Below are 19876 nucleotides of genomic sequence, written 5' to 3'. Positions count from 1 at the left end.
CTGAAGAATCCGAGAGAACTGGGAACATGGGGCATAGTGGGTGGGGATAGACAAAAATGAGATCTGAGGCTGACGAAAGAGCTGGAAAGAGCCGGAGAAACTCAAGGCCCTGGTTGCAGAAGAGTCCCAGTAATTTGTCAAGCCCTTAAGGCTACAAGATACCCTGGTTGGAGAACTGTAATGTCAGCTGCTGCCGCCTGGGGCTGAAAAATCCCGATACTGAGGCCTGCATAAAAAGGCGGCAGCACTAGAGGGCGCTACTTGCAACTGCTTCCACCTGCCTGGTGTTGCTGGTCCTGGCTGCCAAGTACTAGATACAAGAGTAACCAGACCAGAACTAAAAATCTTCTTCAGGACTACCTATGATTCCTTGTCAGGAAGAGCAAAAGGACCCCAGCCAGCTGACTGGTAACATTAGGAGAGGAGCGACTTGTTGGCAACTTTGCAAGTTGCCCGAGTCAAAATCAGGTAAGTTATTCTTGATTCTCCACTTTCTTTCATTCCTGGGCGCAAACTTGACACCTGCCCAGGGCATTTCCTCCAAAGTCGACTCCCTGCCAGGTGGCCTGGCTTCATAAATGCATTCCTACAATCATGCCTACCTTGATCTGATTGCTCTTGCTGGCAAAGAGAGTTTTAAGATTAAGACTAGAACATTCCCTTTCTGTCCACCATCTTTAGAGTAACAACACCACATCTCCATACCATGACCAGTGAAGCCTGGCCTCATTTGGCCCCTGCTCTCACCCCATCTACCCATTTATCAGATACCTTAAGCATTATTCTGCCTCAAGTAAGCTAAGGATATTAATAATACTAGTAATGAAATATTAACAGTATGACAATTCACAGTATAATCAGAAAAGCTGAAAAAATGTTAAGAGTCTAAGTGTAGTCCACTGATGAAGACTAAATATTAGTAAGAAAGAGGGACCCTTTCTATTGGGTGCTGTGCGTCTTGTTGGACTTAATGTGGAGAAGGGACAGTGAGACCCTAGAGCCTGGCTAAGTTGCTCATCAAGATGGCAGCTGTACAGGGCTTCAAGTGTTGCAGGATCCAGAATAAGGCTGGGTCTTTGAGTTCCATGTGAGCCCTTCAGTTAGGCATTAAGGTTTTACCCACATGGAGCTCTGGGGGAATCTCTTTGTTGAATTACATGAGGGACAGGGGGAGAAGAGGAGAAGGGGAGAGGAGGAGAGGGGAAGAGGGTGATGGAGGGGGGGAATGGGATGGAGGGTGATGGAGGGGGAGAGGGTGATGGAGGGGGAGAGTGTGATGGAGGGAGAGAGGGTGATGGAGGGGGAGAGGGTGATGGAGGAAGAGAGGGTGATGGAGGGGGAGAGGGTGTTAGAGGGGGAGAGTGGGATGGAGGTGGAGAGTGGGACAGAGGAGGAGAGAGGGAGAGAGGGGGAGACTGATTTAAGATAGACTCTCAGTCACGGGTTACCAAGAACCAAGTGAATAGGAAAAGAAATGACCTCAACTTGGATCTCTAATATTCCTCAGAGTCTAAAATTGAGAAGGAAGATGAAGTCATGGCATGGGACTCTGAGAGAGCGGGAGGATGGGATTGATTAAGTAAAGCTGCGCACAGTGTGAGCTTGGGCAAGCCAGGTGAGTCCCCCCTCTGCTATTCTCAGCTGCTTCAGTTTGGCACTGGATTAGGAAGCCAGTCTCACCGCCATGAAATCGGACAGTCACAGTTTACATCCTTGTTCCTTAGTAACATCAACCCTAAAGGGGGAACTACAAAGAGTAGTGCCCAAAATGTGACTCTAACACAAGGTAACAGATTTGATTTTTTGAGCAGAGTGAGCAACACAGAAAGGCGCTTTGAAAGCGACTTTGAAGAGTGAAGAAGGCCGCAGCACATTTCAGCTTTGATCCCTATTTCTGAGTTGGGGGTGGGCGGTTTCTTCTCCCCAGTCAGCGGTATCTCTGGATGTTTTCTATATGTCGTTCTATCACAGTTCGTTCTGAATAGGGCCTCAGGGGTGTGTTTATCTGTTCACTTAGAGCATTGTGTTGGGTGCTGTCTAGGTCAGGCTAGGACACAGCAGAGAATTAAGAAGCATGATTCTTTTCTGTGGAGGCCATGTACTTGTAAAGTCGGTGACAGGGAGGCACAGCGGGGTGGCAAGTGTCAGGCTCCTTTCAAAGGACTTGCTTTGGAGTTCTTTGGAGGGAAAAAGTAATTGTGCAATAGTTCAGACCGATAGGTAAACATTCACACTTGTTCTTATTGCATAGAAAGCAAAAAACACACATTTACAAAAGAAAAAAATCCATCTAGTAAAATACAATTTTATTTTGGTGGATTTCCTTTGTGTGTGTGTGTGTGTATGTGTGTGTGTGTGTGTGTGTTTATGGAAATGTGTTTACCTACAAACAAATCAAGTAGTAATGGTTTCTACTATGTATATATGAATATATGTATATTTATATGTAGGTATAAAGATAAATAGATATATGTGCTCTGCATAGGTATATATAATACATAAGTATTTAATGCATACATAAACTCGCTATGCATCTATAAACAGTTATATTAAAGCAAGTGTCATATATACACATGGTGTCCTTAATGACTACCATGAAGCAGGCATTGGGCATACGCATCCCGGATTACTGTACGGAAGGATGGTTCAGGTGGGGCAGAGCAAGATTAAATGAGAATGGAGTTGGGTTTCAGAGTGGAGCCTGATTTCAAACCTATGAACTGTTTTTATAATTTTCCATTTAATATTTTCAGACTGGGCATGGTGGCTGTGGTTGACCGCAATTAACCTTGAGTGAGTGAAACCACAGAAAGTGAAACCACAGATGGGGGTGTGTGCATTTCTTTCTCTTCTGGAGATAATCTGCTAACAAGTAGTAATTTAACTTTGGCAGGTATACAGGAATCTGGACGGGCATTTCTTTAATTAGATTTGGTAAGTGCCCATCAATGCTCCTGTTATGGGGAAGGAGGGGAGGACCAGGAACAGTTCTGGTCTGCATTGTACTTGTTGCCTGCCCTCTCCCTAGAGATAGGGAACAAGAAGCTCAGCCAGGCCTTGCATCTGAAAACATCACAGGCTGGGAACTCCAATGGCATCTGCCACTAAATGAGCTTTCAGATTGATCATACCATACTTGCTCAGACATTTACAAGTGTCAAGTGTCAGGGTCCTTTCAAAGGACTTGCTTTGGAGTTCTTTGGAGGGAAAAAGTAATCCCACAAGCTCTGTCAGCCCAGGGGAACTATATACACTAGGTAAGACTCAAATGACTGTGACTGTAAATTGGACCAGTGCAACCTTCATGATACCAGCCAAAACATTTTGAAGGTCTAGCAAGGACACCAAATTCTTTGGGCTTGGTCCTCTTGTTCTGCTAATAGGTAGGGGTGAGATACATGGTTATGGGGACATTAAACATACAGGCCAAGGTCCTGAAAGCTTTTATGTGTCTTGCCTCTCCCCTTCCAGCATGTCAGGGAGAGTCCTTGGCCTGGTCCACGAGGACCAGTTTTTGCATTGCTGTGTCTCCTGTAGATGCTGCTGTGCAGGGGATAGGATGTTAAAGATGCAGGTACTGAACAAGGGCAAGGGTGGGGGAGTGTGAACACCGGAAGCAGGGAGGTGTCTCCCAGAGCTATCCTGCACTGGACGGCCTCCAGCCTAGAAGAAACAGCAGTGAAGTGGCTCTGTCTGTTGACATGGGCCATGTGCACTTCTACCTTAGAACAAAAGGTCCTGGAGCATGACTAAGAGGCGAAGGGAGGACCTTCATCTTCCAAATGCATTTGGTACAGTGCTCACATTTTAATTCCTGGCCATGTGCCTGCAGTTTTGGGCTTTTCACAGCAGAGCCCTGCCCACGGCAGACACTTCATACAAATAGTTTCTGCGTAGAGAGAGGCCCTTTTGGGATTGAACAGTAAAGCTAGCCAAGTGAAGAGCATCTATCTGTGATCCCCAGAAACCCCCTTCCAAAGCCCAAGTCAAGGACGTCTTACAGGGGGGGTCGAATGGCGTGTAGGGGCCTTCATCATCATCTTCATCCTCCTCCTCGTCATTCTCATTGTTCTCGTCTTCATTCTCGTTCTCTGTCTCATTGTCAGCCTCAGCAACTATGTCGTCCCTCCGGGTTCCATTCACACCCCTGTCTGGGGCACTGCTGGGCCCTGTTCCATTCTCCACAGTGTGCTTAATTGGGATTTTGATGGCCACTTCAGATTCCCCATTGGTATATGCCCTGCTGTTTATCAGTCTTTGTCTCTAAAAATAGGAAGTGATCTGTTACTACAGTCAGAGGGATGGAAATTACCCAAACCAGAACAGGACCAGGTATGTCTTCCCCAGCACTGGCAAAGAGTTACATCTGGAAGACTCCAGGGCCAAGGGTTAGAAATTTCTCAAAGCAGTGCTGATTTGTAGGGCTGCTATGTATTCAAATGCTAAGTACTGGCCCCAAGATCTGGCTGTACCACCTTCCCCTCAAAGAGAGCCTCACCTACACCAGCTTTTGTTGTATAAACCTAACCTCCTGCCCAGGTAATCCCCGATTACTGCCTGGACTGGGCAGAAGAGAGGGAGGAGGAGTGAAGGTTCAAGGGCTTGGGGTCTCACGAAGGGACCACAAGAATGAAGAGAAAGAAGGAGGAAGTTGCCATGAGGTAGCTTGGATCGTGAACATATGGCTGTGAGGGCTGACCTGATGGAGTGGGAGCAGCCCAGGTAAACATGGCAAATGAAATCTTGGGGAATCACCACAGGGATGTAGACAACGTAGCCTAGAGAGTTGATATCTGCTCAGCTCTAGTGTTAGAAAGCTTTTTATAAACACAAAGGTTTCTGTGCCTTTTATCTGGGAACAATATGGTCTGAAGTGGGCTAGAAACCCTTAAATGGATATTTAAAGACAACAGGGGTGGTGGTGGTGTAGCAACTGCCATGATGATGATAACTACAACACAGATTTAGATGATTTCCTTTCAGGAAGGGAAGTTAACCATTTACAATCCATTGAAACTTCAAATTCTCTTTGGGAAAATTTCTACACCCGTGGTGCGCGGTTTTTCGACATCTGTGTACTGGGACATTCTCTTTTTCTCCAGACTGTGGAGGAAACCCTCGTTCTATATTTAAGGAAGCTACAGCACTGCGTGCAGACTACTTTGTTGGTGAGGCAGCTGCTCAGGGAAAGGCAAGAGCCCAGGCTTGTTTTAAACGATGGTGACTTTTACTTAGCAATTTCGATAGAAGTTTATGAGATTTACTTAGGTGGAAGAAAACAGGTCAGGGCTGGAGATATAGCTTAGCCAATAGAGTACTTATCCAGCAAAAATGAGATGCTGGGTGTTCCATAAACCGAGAATATAGCACATGCTTGTAGTCCCAGCATTCAGAAGTTCAAGATACTCATTGGTTATATAGAAAGTTTGAGGCCAGCCTAGGCTATGTGAGACCCTGCCTCAAAAAAGGTCAGTAGAGGGGACTAAGCTATGTCCCTCAATATGTAGTGAGGAGTAGGGGGTAGTGGATGGGGCATAGATAGTTCAGTGGGCAAAGATTCTGGGTAAGGGCTGAGGGATAGACTTATGTTAAATTCTCACCCAGGTGACAATCTTTAAATCAGGAAGTCATGTCTAATCTTCCCTCCCCTCCCCTCCTGTCTTCTCCCTTCCCTCCCCTCCCCTGCTCTGCGCTGCCCCTCCCTTTCCCATCCTTCCCACAATCCACTATGATTTCCCAGATACCTCATTGATTAACATGCGACTGGCCATGGAGAGCCGGGTCTTGGGAGGAAAGTGGCTTGTGATCATTATTCGAAGGCCAGCCTCAGAGAAAGAGAGCTGGTGTGGGTAGGCAGACAGCAGCTCATCCACCATGATCACTGACGCTTTGCGGTGGAAATTGGCTAGGGAAATGTGAAAGAGAACATATAGTAGCGTGGAACCCAGGAGAGAGGCAAGTATCCATTCCCCTTCCTTTTGCTTCTCCCCTACCTCACTCCTTCACACCTTTGCATCTGTTCATCCATCTGTCCATTGGTCCATCCATCCATTTATCTATGTATCTGTCCATCCACCCACTCACCCACCTACCCACCCACCCACCTACCCACCCACCCACCCACCCACCCACCCACCCATCCACCCACCCATCCACCCACCTACCCACCCACCCACCCACCTCTCCATCCATCCATTCATCCATCCATCCATCCATCCATCCATCCATCCACTCACCCACCTACCCACTCATCCACCTATCCATCCATCCATCCATCCATCCGTCCATCCACTCACCCACCTACCCACCCATTCACCCACTCATCCATCCATCCATCCATCCATCCATCCACTCACCCACCTACCCACCCATTCACCCACTCATCCATCCATCCATCCATCCATCCATCCATCCGTCCGTCCATCCGTCCATCCATCCACCCGCTTACCTCCCCTTCCTTTCCTTTTCTTCTTCTCCCTCCCCCTTTCCATTCCCATCATCCTTTTCCTTTTCTTTCCTTCCTTCTATCCATCCATAGAAGATTGTGAGGATCAAAATTAGGGATCATATTTAAGTCACGAGTCATGTTTAAAAATTCATTTGAAATGACTTGGGATTATCCAAACACCACTCATCAATATGGCAAGAATGAGCAGGGGAAGAGAATGCCTCCTTGTCCTCAGAGAGTTATTTTCCCACCACTAAGATCTGGGTCACAGGAGAGACCTCAGTAACCTTTGGTAGCCATCATGCCCATGTGTGGCAATCTGACGCATTGGTACATACTGCAAAGGTGACTTGCATTCCAGGTGGAGGCTATGGTGTGCACACATCCCGTGAGCAGAGAGGACTAGTTCAGGAGGAGGCTTGAGACAAGCCTCACAAAATATGAAGCATTCCATCATCATCACTATCACCATATCATCCTCCTTCCATGCTCTAAGGCAGATACTTTGCTCCCCAGGCCACCTCCCCAGGCCCAGCATTAACAGCATTCAGCTTTTTTTTTTTTTTTTTTGTTCTCCCCGCCCCACCACAAGTTATAAAGCTCTTGGAAGAGAGAAACTAAAGAAAATCCTCCCACAGAATGGTACTAAACAACATCAAAGTCTTCCATGAAACATAACATATAGTCCTTCAGAAAACTATTATCAAATATCCCATTTCAAAATATAGTAAATTATTGAGAGAGTCTAGAGCTAGAGATGTGGTTAAAAATAACATGTACAGCTTCTAATTTATTTATTTATTTTTTTGTCGTTTCCCTTGCAAAGTGACCATATGGGATGCAGTTCAAAGAGAAAATTTTTAAAAAGTTAAACGAAAAGGGAAATACATTCACGGCAAAATTGCATGATACTTTCCTATGTCCCATACAAATAATGTCATTTATCAGAGATCGCCATGTCCTCTAGCACAATGATCGTTTTGTAAGAGCCTATCAAATAGAAGAACTACTTTGAAAACAAAGGTCATTTTCTTGCCCCTTCTGTAGTTTGGAACTTGAGTTAGTGTAGTTTGGATCTATGTGATAATAATCTGCAGTGCCTGTCGCTCTGAAGCATTTGGTCATGCTCTTCTGCATGCTTAACTGGCTTACTCATTACAGAAATGATGCCCATCCTTCCGGCTCAGAGAAGCTAAGTAACTGTTCACGGCTGCATAACCTTAATCCATTACCTCAAAATCCAAATCAAAATCTTCTCTCCTGGCCCCGCTGGTCCCATCTTCCCGCATCGCCTTCACAGAATGGGTTCCCTGGGCATTTCAATGGATCTAGGTATGGCGCGTGGGGCAGGGCAGGAGAGCTGGCTCTCCTCTGGCTTCTTGGGGCCAGCTGTGGCTATAAGCTTTCTCAGGGCTCAAACCGTGGCGCCTGGCCTGGACTCAGGGTCTGCTGGTTACCTTTCTTAAGTAGCACCACAGTGGCATCGCAGTTGCTGCTGTCATCGATTTCGGCGTTATTGGCCAGTCCGTTGACCATGTTCCCAGCACCTTTCGTCCTCCTTTCGAAGCACTGGTGTATGCACGCATTGTATCTGAGCGGGCAGTAAGCAGAGAGAGTCCATCAGCACTCATGCTCCCCTCTGCCTGACTCCCCAGCATCCTCTCCTCCTCTCTGGACACACCTCCAGGGCCCTGTGCCCTAGACTCTGTATGCTACCCCTGATTGGTTAGCTAAGCCCACCTGCCCTTGGCTTCTCGCAGTCAGAGACTTTGCTGCTAGAATCTCTGTTACTGTGCACTCTCACTTCTCCCCCAGTTGGCTTGTAGCCTCATGACGACATTCTGTGCTCTCGTGCTCTGAAGTGATGGTGAGGAGATACCGAGAGGTGCTTCTGGCACACCCTAGTAGACGGGCATCGAAGCAAAGTAGTGTTCGCAGGGTGCCAGGATGTTTTTGGCAGGAAAATGTTCTGGTCCCTTTACTGTGAAGTGTCCCAGAGGAAATCTCAAAACACCAAGGGTGAAGGCAGGGATAGAACAACAGAGCACCTTGGGCCGCTACTGCACTGTCCCCCACTCAAAGATCTCAATGCTCATTGGCCATGGTATAACCTCCCGAAGCTGCACCTCCACCCAGTCTGACTTCCAGTCCCCACTGGAACTCAGGCTGAAGCAGAAACCACTGAACGCCTGTTCCATCTCCTCCTCATTCTCTTTGCTTCCAGACAGGAGACGCCCCCTCCCCACAGTCCACTCCCACTGCACTCTTGTGCCTGGCTTTTCAGTCAGTGCCTCTGTGTGGGCATCAACCATGGGAACTTCCCACTACGTGGTCGAGACAGGGCATGGTGTAGTGGGGATGAACGTTCTGCATTTGGACCTTCTTTCCCATAGACTCTGTCCTGAATACTCTTGGAGGCTGTGGCTGCTCCGTTTTGGCAATGGGATAACAGGAAGTTAGTCAAGAGTAATAGACGCAGGCTCTGAAAAGGCACAGACGGTGAATCCTGGAAGATTTTTGGGATTCCTAAGTGGGAAAGAATCTGAGCATCGCTATTTTGTAACACTTGTGAAATAATGGCTCCAGATGTTACCCATCCATGGCTGCCACCACCTCAGAGGGCCCGGTGACCTAGACGTGGCCCGTGATGGTATAAATGACACACTATAGCCTGATTCAAACCAGAGACCACACAGAGGACACACAGAGACCAAGGGAACTGGCTTTGATACATCATGGACTTGCAATGCAGTAATAATGTCCAAGCTGTGGACAGCTCTGTAGGCCAACAACTAAATTCTACCAAAGAATAAATTGCAAGAATACACATGCACACACATATGCACATGCACAAGCATATGCGCATGCCCCCCCCCCACGTAGGTACACAACGAAACTAGAGGAGTGACTATAGGCAGAAAGAACTACAAAGCATGCTGCTCCCAAGCATAACTTTAAAGATCATTCATTTAGATTATCATTTGGAAAACATTTATGATATTTATAAAACCCCAGAAAGAAGTAGGACAAATCGACACTTTTGGAAATTAAAATACTGAGTGGGTATTTGGGATACTGAATTAGCATTCATTTTAGATGATATACTAGTAATTGTGACTAGGATAAAGATGAGACCTTTTAGAAACACATGTTAAAATCTTCAAGGATGAACCATAAAATGATGCCCGAGGCTTCAACATTATGTGGAGGGAGGGAGACAGATCTACACGGAGCAAGGCTGGGCTGATGGTTTGGGGGCTGAAGGTGAGCACATGGCACTTGTCGTTCTGCCAACTTTTGCTTGTATCCAACATTCATCTAATAGAAAGGCCCCAGCTCTGCTTATGACAGGGACGAAAATCAGTGGCTTTTTGTTTTTTTCTTTCAAGGTCTTACTTTGTAGCCCTGTGGTAATCTGGAGCACACTACTCTGGACTTACAATTCTCCTGTCTCAGAAGTATTGGAATTAAAATCTACTCTACCAATGTGGCCTGAAGCAGTGTTCATGCTATCTTAACTCAGAAACTATTTTCCCCGTGAAGATCCCAACGCGCACAAGGGTTTGCTCTCAAAGTATAACAGCATCTTATTAATTTATTGATACTTTAATAACAGGATAACAGTACCATAAAATGGAGGCTTTTAAAAAATTTAGTGTTCAGAGATGGCTTTTTTGAAATCAGATATTACACTGATAACTGTTTACCTTTCCGCCCTGATAAAGAACCTTTGAATAGGAAGTATTATTATTTTGCAGAAAAGGAAACCGAGATTCAGAAAAATGGCTGAATAATTTAGCCACATTCCCAAGGCTACTCGTGGCTGGGTGGGAGCTGCTCCCCAGGATGAATGGAAGTGCTTAACTCTTACCCACAAGTCCACATAACCTCATCTACAAAATTCTCCCCAGAGAAGTGACCACGATGAATAGAAGAAAGCTCTTGCCCAAGTTGCATGTGCCCATAGCCTGGGAGCTTTCTACCTATTTTGGATTTTCATACAGAATGTTTAAAGTTATTTTAAAGCTATCCTCCCGGGAGGCAGCTGAAGAGTCTAATATATGCTGTGTGGGTTTTTTTTCTTTTTTTTTCATGGCTGTGGCTCTGTTTTATATTTTTAATTGAATGTTTTAAATTTTGTGCTTGCACCCTGAAGCTATTTTATTGTGAAGCATGCAATTTTATAAATCAGATTTCGTAAAAACCCAATGATTAGAGTCTCTGATTGCAGAGAGGAATGGCCTAAAGTGCAGAGATTTCAATTTAGAACTCAGGATGGAATTTATGCAGAGAATTCCGCGAGAGCAAGAGCAGATATTCGCAGTTTTATTTGTGTCCTGCTGGTTTGAACATCTGGAATGGCGGGGAAGCTGAGGCCTCAGCAGAAACAATCTCCTTGACTGCTGTATTTGGTGTGACTCAGGGATAGAGGCTCCCTTGTTACCTTAATGTCCACAAGTCTGCTGGGCAGCGTTTGGGCTTTATGGTGACTGGGTGAAAGGGTGTGGTGGCTACAGAGAAACCTTGCTGGCGATGTTCCTTACTTCCCCCTCTTTAGATTCCATCTGTGTCTGAAGACCACGTCATTTTGCAAAGCCTCCATTAAATTCAAGATAGTACACACAACTGTCACAACTAGGAATCGAGAACACAAACGCTCAGCACAGAGGGGACCCTACGTGGCAATTCTGGAATCGCTGAAGGATCAGTTTCTCAAAAAGGAACAAGAGGATTCTTGACTCTAGAAACCCAAACTTAAGAGTTTCGGAAATAAAATGGTTTTAGAGGATGAAATAATTAAATGGAAGACAGAGAAGGAAGTTGTGAGAATCACTGAAGACATCCCCACCATGGCATTGACTCCATTCACAGGTTTGCCATTTGAAGCAAAGAAGGGTAAGATAGCTACTCCCACTTCAATATGTTCTTCTCTCCAGAAGCTATGTTCTCAGTGGGGGATCACCAATGGAATTCCAGTGGAGGGTAATTAGTTATACGAGGTGCTGTGCGACTTCTCACTTCCCCATCAGTTTCTTCATAACAATTCCAAGTCAATATATACTGCAGGAAGGTCCTGCCCTAGAAATGCCATATCCAGCGAGAAGATTCAGAACTGACCCTTGGACAGCTCCTCCACTAAACGCTGGGCACCATATTGAATAGATAGATGGTCAGTGAGCTGCTTATGGCCTACCCTGGACATTAGTCAGGCCAGCACCTGATTTTGCTGCTAAGGTGATGATTGGCTGTATTCATACTGGCTTCTCCCAGCAGGCCTCTTAGGCCCTGGTGGTCCAAATGAATGCTTTTTTACATCTCATCAGAAGGAAAAAAAATGTAGTGTTCATTCTAGACTGCTCTCTGGCATGCCCAGGCTGACAAGTGCTGAGATGTCTCTACTTTCCTTCCCCTAGACGTGGCTACCTATGATGGAGGAATTGTAGGGGATGGTTGAGTTTAAGAGACAGCTCAACAGGGGAGGGGATCTGCAGCTCTGTGGGCTACTCTCCTTGGTGACTCTACATGGGAATCTGAACAGCACATTCGAAAACTGTGCTTCTATTTTATTTATGGAACATCAAGCAGGACTATCTTTCCTATCATTCTTTATACAAAAAGTAATCCACCTTGACTTCAGAAGGAAGAACACTTGAAGTGATAGCTTAAAGCCACAAACAAGTTATCGGCTGCTCCTCCTTCCATAGCTGACTTGCAGCCCTGAGTGTGGACTGTCCTCGGTGACTCAGGTCTTATAAATAGAACATGGCAAAAGTGATGGTGTGCATGTCTGAGGAGGGATTAGAAAAGGTATGGCGGGGTGCCCTGCCCTCTGCCTCCCTCTCTGGAATCACCACTGGTAGAGAGAACCTCTTACAAGCATCACCTGTCAATAAGGAAGCTGATGGCCAATGAGTAGAGGCAGGAAATAGGAGGTGGGACACTTGCAGGGAGAGAGGATTCTGGGAAGAGCATGAAACTACAATGAGATGAGACTGGAGACAGACTGGGAAGAGGATATAAACCAGCAGGTAGAGGAACTCTGAGAGATACTGAGGAAGATGCTAAATAGACTAGAAGGAGGAAGCAGGCCAGGACTGAAGGAGAGGTAATTAACCAAGTGATAGACACAGAATAGATTAAATGGTTAATAAGTTACAAGCTAGTCAGTGAATGAGCCCAAGTTTATGGCCTAGGAATTTAATAATAACTAATTAATCTTGTAGTCATCATTCTGAGAGCAGGACTGGGAAGGAAAAATGGAATTTAATATTTCTTAACAAGCGGCTCTGTAGGGAGCCACTGCAGCAGCCACAGGGAGAAGCTCATGTAGTGAGAAACTGAGCCCTTCAGCCAATATCTAGCATCTGCTCCCCAGCCATGAGAGTGGGCTATTCTCCATTACTGCCAAGGAAGTCTCCCAGCCTCAGCCAACTTCATGGCTTCATCCCCAGCCAATGTCCAATCTGCGATGCCATGAGAGACTCCCAGTGAAGCAGCTCTGGGATTTTTAATTCTCAAATAATACATATTTGTGGGTTTTTTAGCTAATAAATTTTGGTACAGTTTGTTACACAGCGACAGATGACTGATACATCCAGACTAAGGAAGTTTCTATGGTTTCAGTCACTCTGCTAGCTCTCACCACATCTTCCCACACTCAGTATAGAAATACAACTTGTTGGATTTTTACCTCCAATCTAATAAAAGCTAAAAGCTCAGTTGTCAGGCCCTGAAGAGAGAGAGACATGCACTATGCAGTTTGTGAACGAAATATGGAAGTGTTGATTTTGTCATCAAATATGAGTCAAAGGGTAATTTTTATGAGTCTGTGATAGTGGACATTGAATGAGTCAGACCTCCCTCTCCCACTCCTCTTTCTACATCCTTATACATCACTGCACGTATGTTTTACTTACTTCATGATGATGATATAGATGAGGTACATCAGCACAAGGACTAGAGATTCCCACCTGCATAGGAAGAAGTACAGTTAGAGAAGGCACCAGCAGCCTTGTCAAGCCAGTCCTGTCAAGCCATGTCAGCCAATGCTCTAAGCATCTGATGTCCATGGTCAAGATGGCAAGGCAGATCAGTTACACCCATTCCTAGTTTATGCAAGTGTTTCATTTTGGATAGATTGTTTTCCCTCATCAGAATGGAAGATGCCTGTCTGTCATTCATAGTAGAGCTCTATGAAAAGGGGCAGGTCTTTGAGCATACAAGTGTTTGCATAAATCTTTTGGAGTTTAATTACTCATCAGGGTTACCCAGATCTACTTACATAGAACAAACACATCAAGGGAACTGATAGGGGGATTGGGCAGCAGTGGGTATGGGGCAGGGGTGTTGGCTGCAGAGGTGTATCACCAGAAAGAGAGAAGAGACTCAGAGATAAGGAGAGAGTCAGGTAGTATCAAGAAACACACACACACACACACACACACACACACACACACACACAGAGAGAGAGAGAGAGAGAAAGAGAGAGACAGAGAAAGAGACAGAGAGACAGAGAGACAAAGAGACAGAGACAGAGAGATAGATAGACAGAGAGAGGCAGAGACAGCTCTCCCGTGTGGAAGGGTGTCATCAGCAGGAAGAATGGGATGAGTGGGAGGGGGCTGGGCATGGTGGACAGTGGCTGGTGCCTGTAATCCTCCAGAGTGCACTACATGGTGAGTTCTAGGTCAGCTTGGAGTATGGAGTGAGATCCCGCATCCAGAAACAAAAATAGAAAATCCAAACCAAACCAAACCAAAGCACAAGAGAGGAAAGGAAGGAAAACAATTGAGAGAGGGGCCTATCCTTGTACCTCTTAGCATTTGAATTCCTTCAGTTTCTTTATGAAGTAACTTTTATCTAAAGTTCAGGGCACTTGTGGTTTAGACCCTTGTTTAACCCCAGGTTTAAACTAGGGAGCATGTTGGGTTTGGAGAGAAGGGAACTGGGGACATCTGAAGAGGATGTTCTAGTTCCCCTAGCCTTTTGATTGTACAGAAATTATATATTTATGTTATATAAAGAATACACTGAGATCTTATGCTGATCTGTTTAATAAATGGAAAACATGGGGGGATTCAGATGGGTTTGCCTTGGGAAGGGGCTGGAATACAGTTGGATACAACAGAGTTATCTGCACCCTCATGTTTATTGTGGCACATTATAGAAACCACCTGGCTGCCCACCAGCAGAAGAATGGATACAGAAGTTGTGGTGCACACACACACACACACACACACACACACACCACACACACACACCCACACACACACACACACACACACATACACACACAATATATATATATATATATATATATGCATGCATGCCGTAGTCATATATTAGTCAGCCATAAACATGAATTGCATTGCATTGCTTGCAGGAAAAAGAATGAATGAGACTAGAGGTTGTATGGAGCAAAATAAGCCATATTTAGAAAGATAAATATCATGTTTTTTCCTCATATGTGGGATATAGATGAAAAATAAGACATAAAAGTAAAAGTGAGATTAACAGTTGGGAAGGGAGCAGTGGAAGGCAGGAGGAGGCAAAGGTTATAATGAGAGGAATATATATTGATATGTGAAGTAATAATGAAGCCCATTATTTTACACCACCAATACAGACTAACCGAAATGGAGCCAGTCATGCAAACCCTGTGTCCACATGGAGTGCTCCAGGTCTCCTTAAGAATGACTTTGCTAGCATGGATTTATCCTTGCAGAAAGCACTTGGAGTGGGAGAGGCCTCTGGGCATCCAACTGTTCTAGGCTCAGCCATAGTTCTTGGCTTCAGTCTCCAGGAAGATGCTTCTACTCTGACCCTGTTGACTCATGTAAAAGGAACTTCATGATTAAGTTCTTCCAAAAGGTGCATTTTAGTGTCAGAGAACCAAATTCAGTGGCCAAGTCTCTCTCCTTCCTCTTTCCTCTGTCCTTCCTTCCTCCTTCCCTCCCTTCCTCCGTCCTTCCTTTCTTCTTCCTTCCTCCCTCTCCCTCCTTCCTCCTTTTTAAAAAATTCTTTTTGTTGTATTGTATCCTAAGACTGCTCTCAAACTTATAACCTTTCTACCACAGCAAAAATTCTTCCCCCCTTCCTGTAAAGCAAGCTATTCTTTTTTTCCTAAGTAATACTCCTCTTTATTCTTTTTTTTTTTTATTAACTTGAGTATTTCTTATATACATTTCAAGTGTTATTCCCTTTCCCGGTTTCCGGGCAAACATCCCCCTCCCCCCTCCCCTTCCTTATGGGTGTTCCCCTCCCAACCCTCCCCCCATTGCCGCCCTCCCCCCACCAGTCTAGTTCACTGGGGGTTCAGTCTTAGCAGGACCCAGGGCTTCCCCTTCCACTGGTGCTCTTACTAGGATATTCATTGCTACCTATGGGGTCAGAGTCCAGGGTCAGTCCATGTATAGTCTTTAGGTAGTGGCTTAGTCCCTGGAAGCTCTGGTTGCTTGACATTGTTGTACTTTTGGGGTCTCGAGCCCCTTCAAGCTCTTCCAGTTCTTTCTCTGATTCCTTCAACGGGGGACCTATTCTCAGTTCAGTGGTTTGCTGCTGGCATTCGCCTCTGTATTTGCTGTATTCTGGCTGTGTCTCTCAGGAGCGATCTACATCCGGCTCCTGTCGGTCTGCACTTCTTTGCTTCATCCATCTTGTCTAATTGGGTGGCTGTATATGTATGGGCCACATGTGGGGCAGGCTCTGAATGGGTGTTCCTTCAGTCTCTGTTTTAATCTTTGCCTCTCCCTTCCCTGCCAAGGGTATTCTTTTTCCTCATTTAAAGAAGGAGTGAAGCATTCACATTTTGATCATCTGTCTTGAGTTTTGTTTGTTCTAGGGATCTAGGGTAATTCAAGCATTTGGGCTAATAGCCACTTATCAGTGAGTGCATACCATGTATGTCTTTCTGTGATTGGGTTACCTCACTCAGGATGATATTTTCCAGTTCCAACCATTTGCCTACGAATTTCATAAACTCGTTGTTTTTGATAGCTGAGTAATATTCCATTGTGTAGATGTACCACATTTTCTGTATCCATTCCTCTGTTGAAGGGCATCTGGCTTCTTTCCAGTTTCTGGCTATTATAAATAAGGCTGCGATGAACATAGTGGAGCACGTGTCTCTTTTATATGTTGAAGCATCTTTTGGGTATATGCACAAGAGAGGTATAGCTGGATCCTCAGGCAGTTCAATGTCCAATTTTCTGAGGAACCTCCAGACTGATTTCCAGAATGGTTTTACCAGTCTGCAATCCCACCAACAATGGAGGAGTGTTCCTCTTTCTCCACATCCTCGCCAGCATCTGCTGTCACCTGAGTTTTTGATCTTAGCCATTCTCACTGGTGTGAGGTGAAATCTCAGGGTTGTTTTGATTTGCATTTCCCTTATGACTAAAGATGTTGAACATTTCTTTAGGTGTTTCTCAGCCATTCAGCATTCCTCAGCTGTGAATTCTTTGTTTAGCTCTGAACCTCATTTTTTAATAGGGTTATTTGTTTCCCTGCGGTCTAACTTCTTGAGTTCTTTGTATATTTTGGATATAAGGCCTCTATCTGTTGTAGGATTGGTAAAGATCTTTTTCCCAATCTGTTGGTTGCCGTTTTGTCCTAACCACAGTGTCCTTTGCCTTACAGAAGCTTAAAGCAAGCTATTCTTAAACTGGTTGTTGGCCATTTTCCAGGATCACCCAAGTGTGGGAAACCCCATTCCTGTCTACATTGCTGATTTCCTGTGTGGGCCTGACAAGGCCTTTCCCATGCTGAACACATTGGGCTGCTGAGGCCTCGGTGGTCTCCATCATTCCCTTGGCTCCTTTGCTGAGCTGATCATCAGGGGTCCTCATGGTTCCCACTACACATACCTTTCCTTAGTTCTGTAAGCATCACAAAATGACCTGTAACAACATGTCCACTGCCTGTTCACTAACCGTTGAGAACTGGTCAGCACTGTCTGAATGTATGTGCTGGATCCAGCTTGTGAGAGACACCAGGTGGAGCAGCTGGCATTCTCAGATATTCTCCCATAGTCACAACTTGAGGAACCCAAAAGAAGAAACCAGAGATTTAGCGGGAGTCCCAAACTGGAGGATCCCTGCCCGCAGCAGCTCTCTGCTCCCAAACCCCGTGGGAGAGAGACCTCACCGCCTGGTCAGGTGGGCACTCCTGAGGCTGCAGAGTGGAAGAGACCACCAACACTGCCCACCCCTGCCCACATCCCAGGCCCAAGAGGAAACTGTATACGGCCTCTGGGTTCCCGTAGAGGAGGGCCCAGGAGCAGCAGGTCCACTGCGTCTGAGACACCACCAAAACCTGAAGGGACCAACCGGATAAACAGTTCTCTGCAGCCAAATCCCGTGGGAGGGAGAGCTAAACCTTTAGAGAGGCAGACACGCCTGGGAAACCAGAAGAGACTGCACTCTGCCCACATCTCTGATGCCAGAGGAAAACACCAAATGCCATCTGGAACCCTGGTGCACGGAAGCTCCCGGAGAGGGCAGCACAGATCTTCCTGGTTGCTGCTGCCGCCTTGGAGAGCTCGTAAGCAACACCCCACGAGCAAACTTGAGCCTCGGGACCACAGGTAAGACAAACCTTCCTACTCCAAGCGACCTGCCTAGTGAACTCAGGACATAGGCCCACAGGAACAGCTGAAGACCTGTAGATAGGAAAAACTACACGCCCGAAAGCAGAACACTCTGTTCCCATAACTGGCTGAAAAAAAACAGGAAAACAGGTCTACAGCACTCCTGAAACACAGGCTTATTGGACAGTCTGGCCACTGTCAGAAATAGCAGAACAAAGTAATACTAGAGATAATCTGATGGAGAGAGGCAAGCACAGGAACCCAAGCAACAGAAACCAAGATTACATGGCATCATCGGAGCCCAATTCTCCCACCAAAGCAAACACTGAATATCCAAACACACCAGAAAAGCAAGATCTAGTTTCAAAATCATATTTGATCATGATGCTGGAGGACTTCAAGAAAGACGTGAAGAACTCCCTTAGAGAACAAGTAGAAGCCTACAGAGAGGAATCGCAAAAATCCCTAAAAGAATTCCACAAAGACATAAAAAAACGAGTAGAAACCTATAGAGAGGAGTCACAAAAATCACTGAAAGAATTCCAGGAAAACACAATCAAGCAGTTGAAGGAATTAAAAATGGAAACAGAAACAATCAAGAAAGAACACATGGAAACACCCCTGGATATAGAAAACCAAAAGAAGAGACAAGGAGCTGTAGATACGAGCTTCACCAACAGAATACAAGAGATGGAAGAGAGAATCTCAGGAGCAGAAGATTCCATAGAAATCATCGACTCAACTGTCAAAGATAATGTAAAGCGGAAAAAGCTACTGGTCCAAAACATACAGGAAATCCAGGACTCAATGAGAAGATCAAACCTAAGGATAATAGGTATAGAAGAGAGTGAAGACTCCCAGCTCAAAGGACCAGTAAATATCTTTAACAAAATCATAGAAGAAAACTTCCCTAAACTAAAGAAAGAGATACCCATAAGCCTACAGGAAGCCTACAGAACTCCAAATAGATTGGACCAGAAAAGAAACACCTCCCGTCACATAATAGTCAAAACACCAAACACACAAAATAAAGAAAGAATATTAAAAGCAGTAAGGGAAAAAGGTCAAGTAACATATAAAGGCAGACCTATCAGAATCACACCAGACTTTGCGCCAGAAAATATGAAAGCCAGAAGATCCTGGACAGATGTCATACAGACTGTAAGAGAACACAAATGCCAGCCCAGGTTACTGTATCCTGCAAAACTCTCAATTAACATAGATGGAGAAACCAAGATATTCCATGACAAAACCAAATTTACACAATATCTTTCTACAAATCCAGCACTACAAAGGATAATAAAGGTAAAGCCCAACATAAGGAGGCAAGCTATACCCTAGAAGAAGCAAGAAACTAATAGTCTTGGCAACAAAACAAAGAGAAGAAAAGCACATAAGCATAAACTCAAATCCAAATATGAATATAACAGGAAGCAATAATCACTATTCCTTAATATCTCTCAACATCAATGGCCTCAACTCCCCAATAAAAAGACATAGATTAACAAACTGGATATGCAAAGAGGACTCTACAATCTGCTGCCTACAGGAAACACATCTCAGAGACAAAGACAGACACTACCTCAGAATGAAAGGCTGGAAAACAACTTTCCAAGCAAATGGTCGGAAGAAGCAAGCTGGGGTAGCCATTCTAATATCAAATGAAATCAATTTTCAACTAAAAGTCATCAAAAAAGATAAGGAAGGACACTTCATATTCATCAAAGGAAAAATCCACCAAGATGAACTCTCAATCCTAAATATCTATGCCCCAAATACAAGGGCACCTACATACGTAAAAGAAACCTTACTAAAGCTCAAAACACACATTGCACCTCACA

The 19876-nt window shown here is 45.1% G+C and overlaps 1 protein-coding gene across 3 annotated transcripts in view; it reads right to left on the bottom strand.

Annotated features, from left to right (window-relative positions):
- Positions 1–19876, bottom strand: part of Slc24a3 (solute carrier family 24 member 3) — a 499080-nt gene that overhangs the window by 30544 nt on the left and 448660 nt on the right. For all 3 annotated transcript variants that reach the window (NM_053505.3, XM_039106001.2, XM_063284741.1), the window contains exons 9-12: positions 13366–13419; positions 7906–8039; positions 5745–5905; positions 4002–4263 (exon numbers count right to left, since the gene is read on the bottom strand). In NM_053505.3, coding sequence (NP_445957.2) covers positions 4002–4263; positions 5745–5905; positions 7906–8039; positions 13366–13419 — 611 coding nt within the window. The remainder of the gene's footprint in view (positions 1–4001; positions 4264–5744; positions 5906–7905; positions 8040–13365; positions 13420–19876) is intronic.

Source organism: Rattus norvegicus, chromosome 3, assembly GCF_036323735.1.
Source record: "Rattus norvegicus strain BN/NHsdMcwi chromosome 3, GRCr8, whole genome shotgun sequence".
NCBI classification, from domain to species: Eukaryota; Metazoa; Chordata; class Mammalia; order Rodentia; family Muridae; genus Rattus; species Rattus norvegicus.
This window is presented reverse-complemented; position numbering and strand designations above follow the sequence as displayed.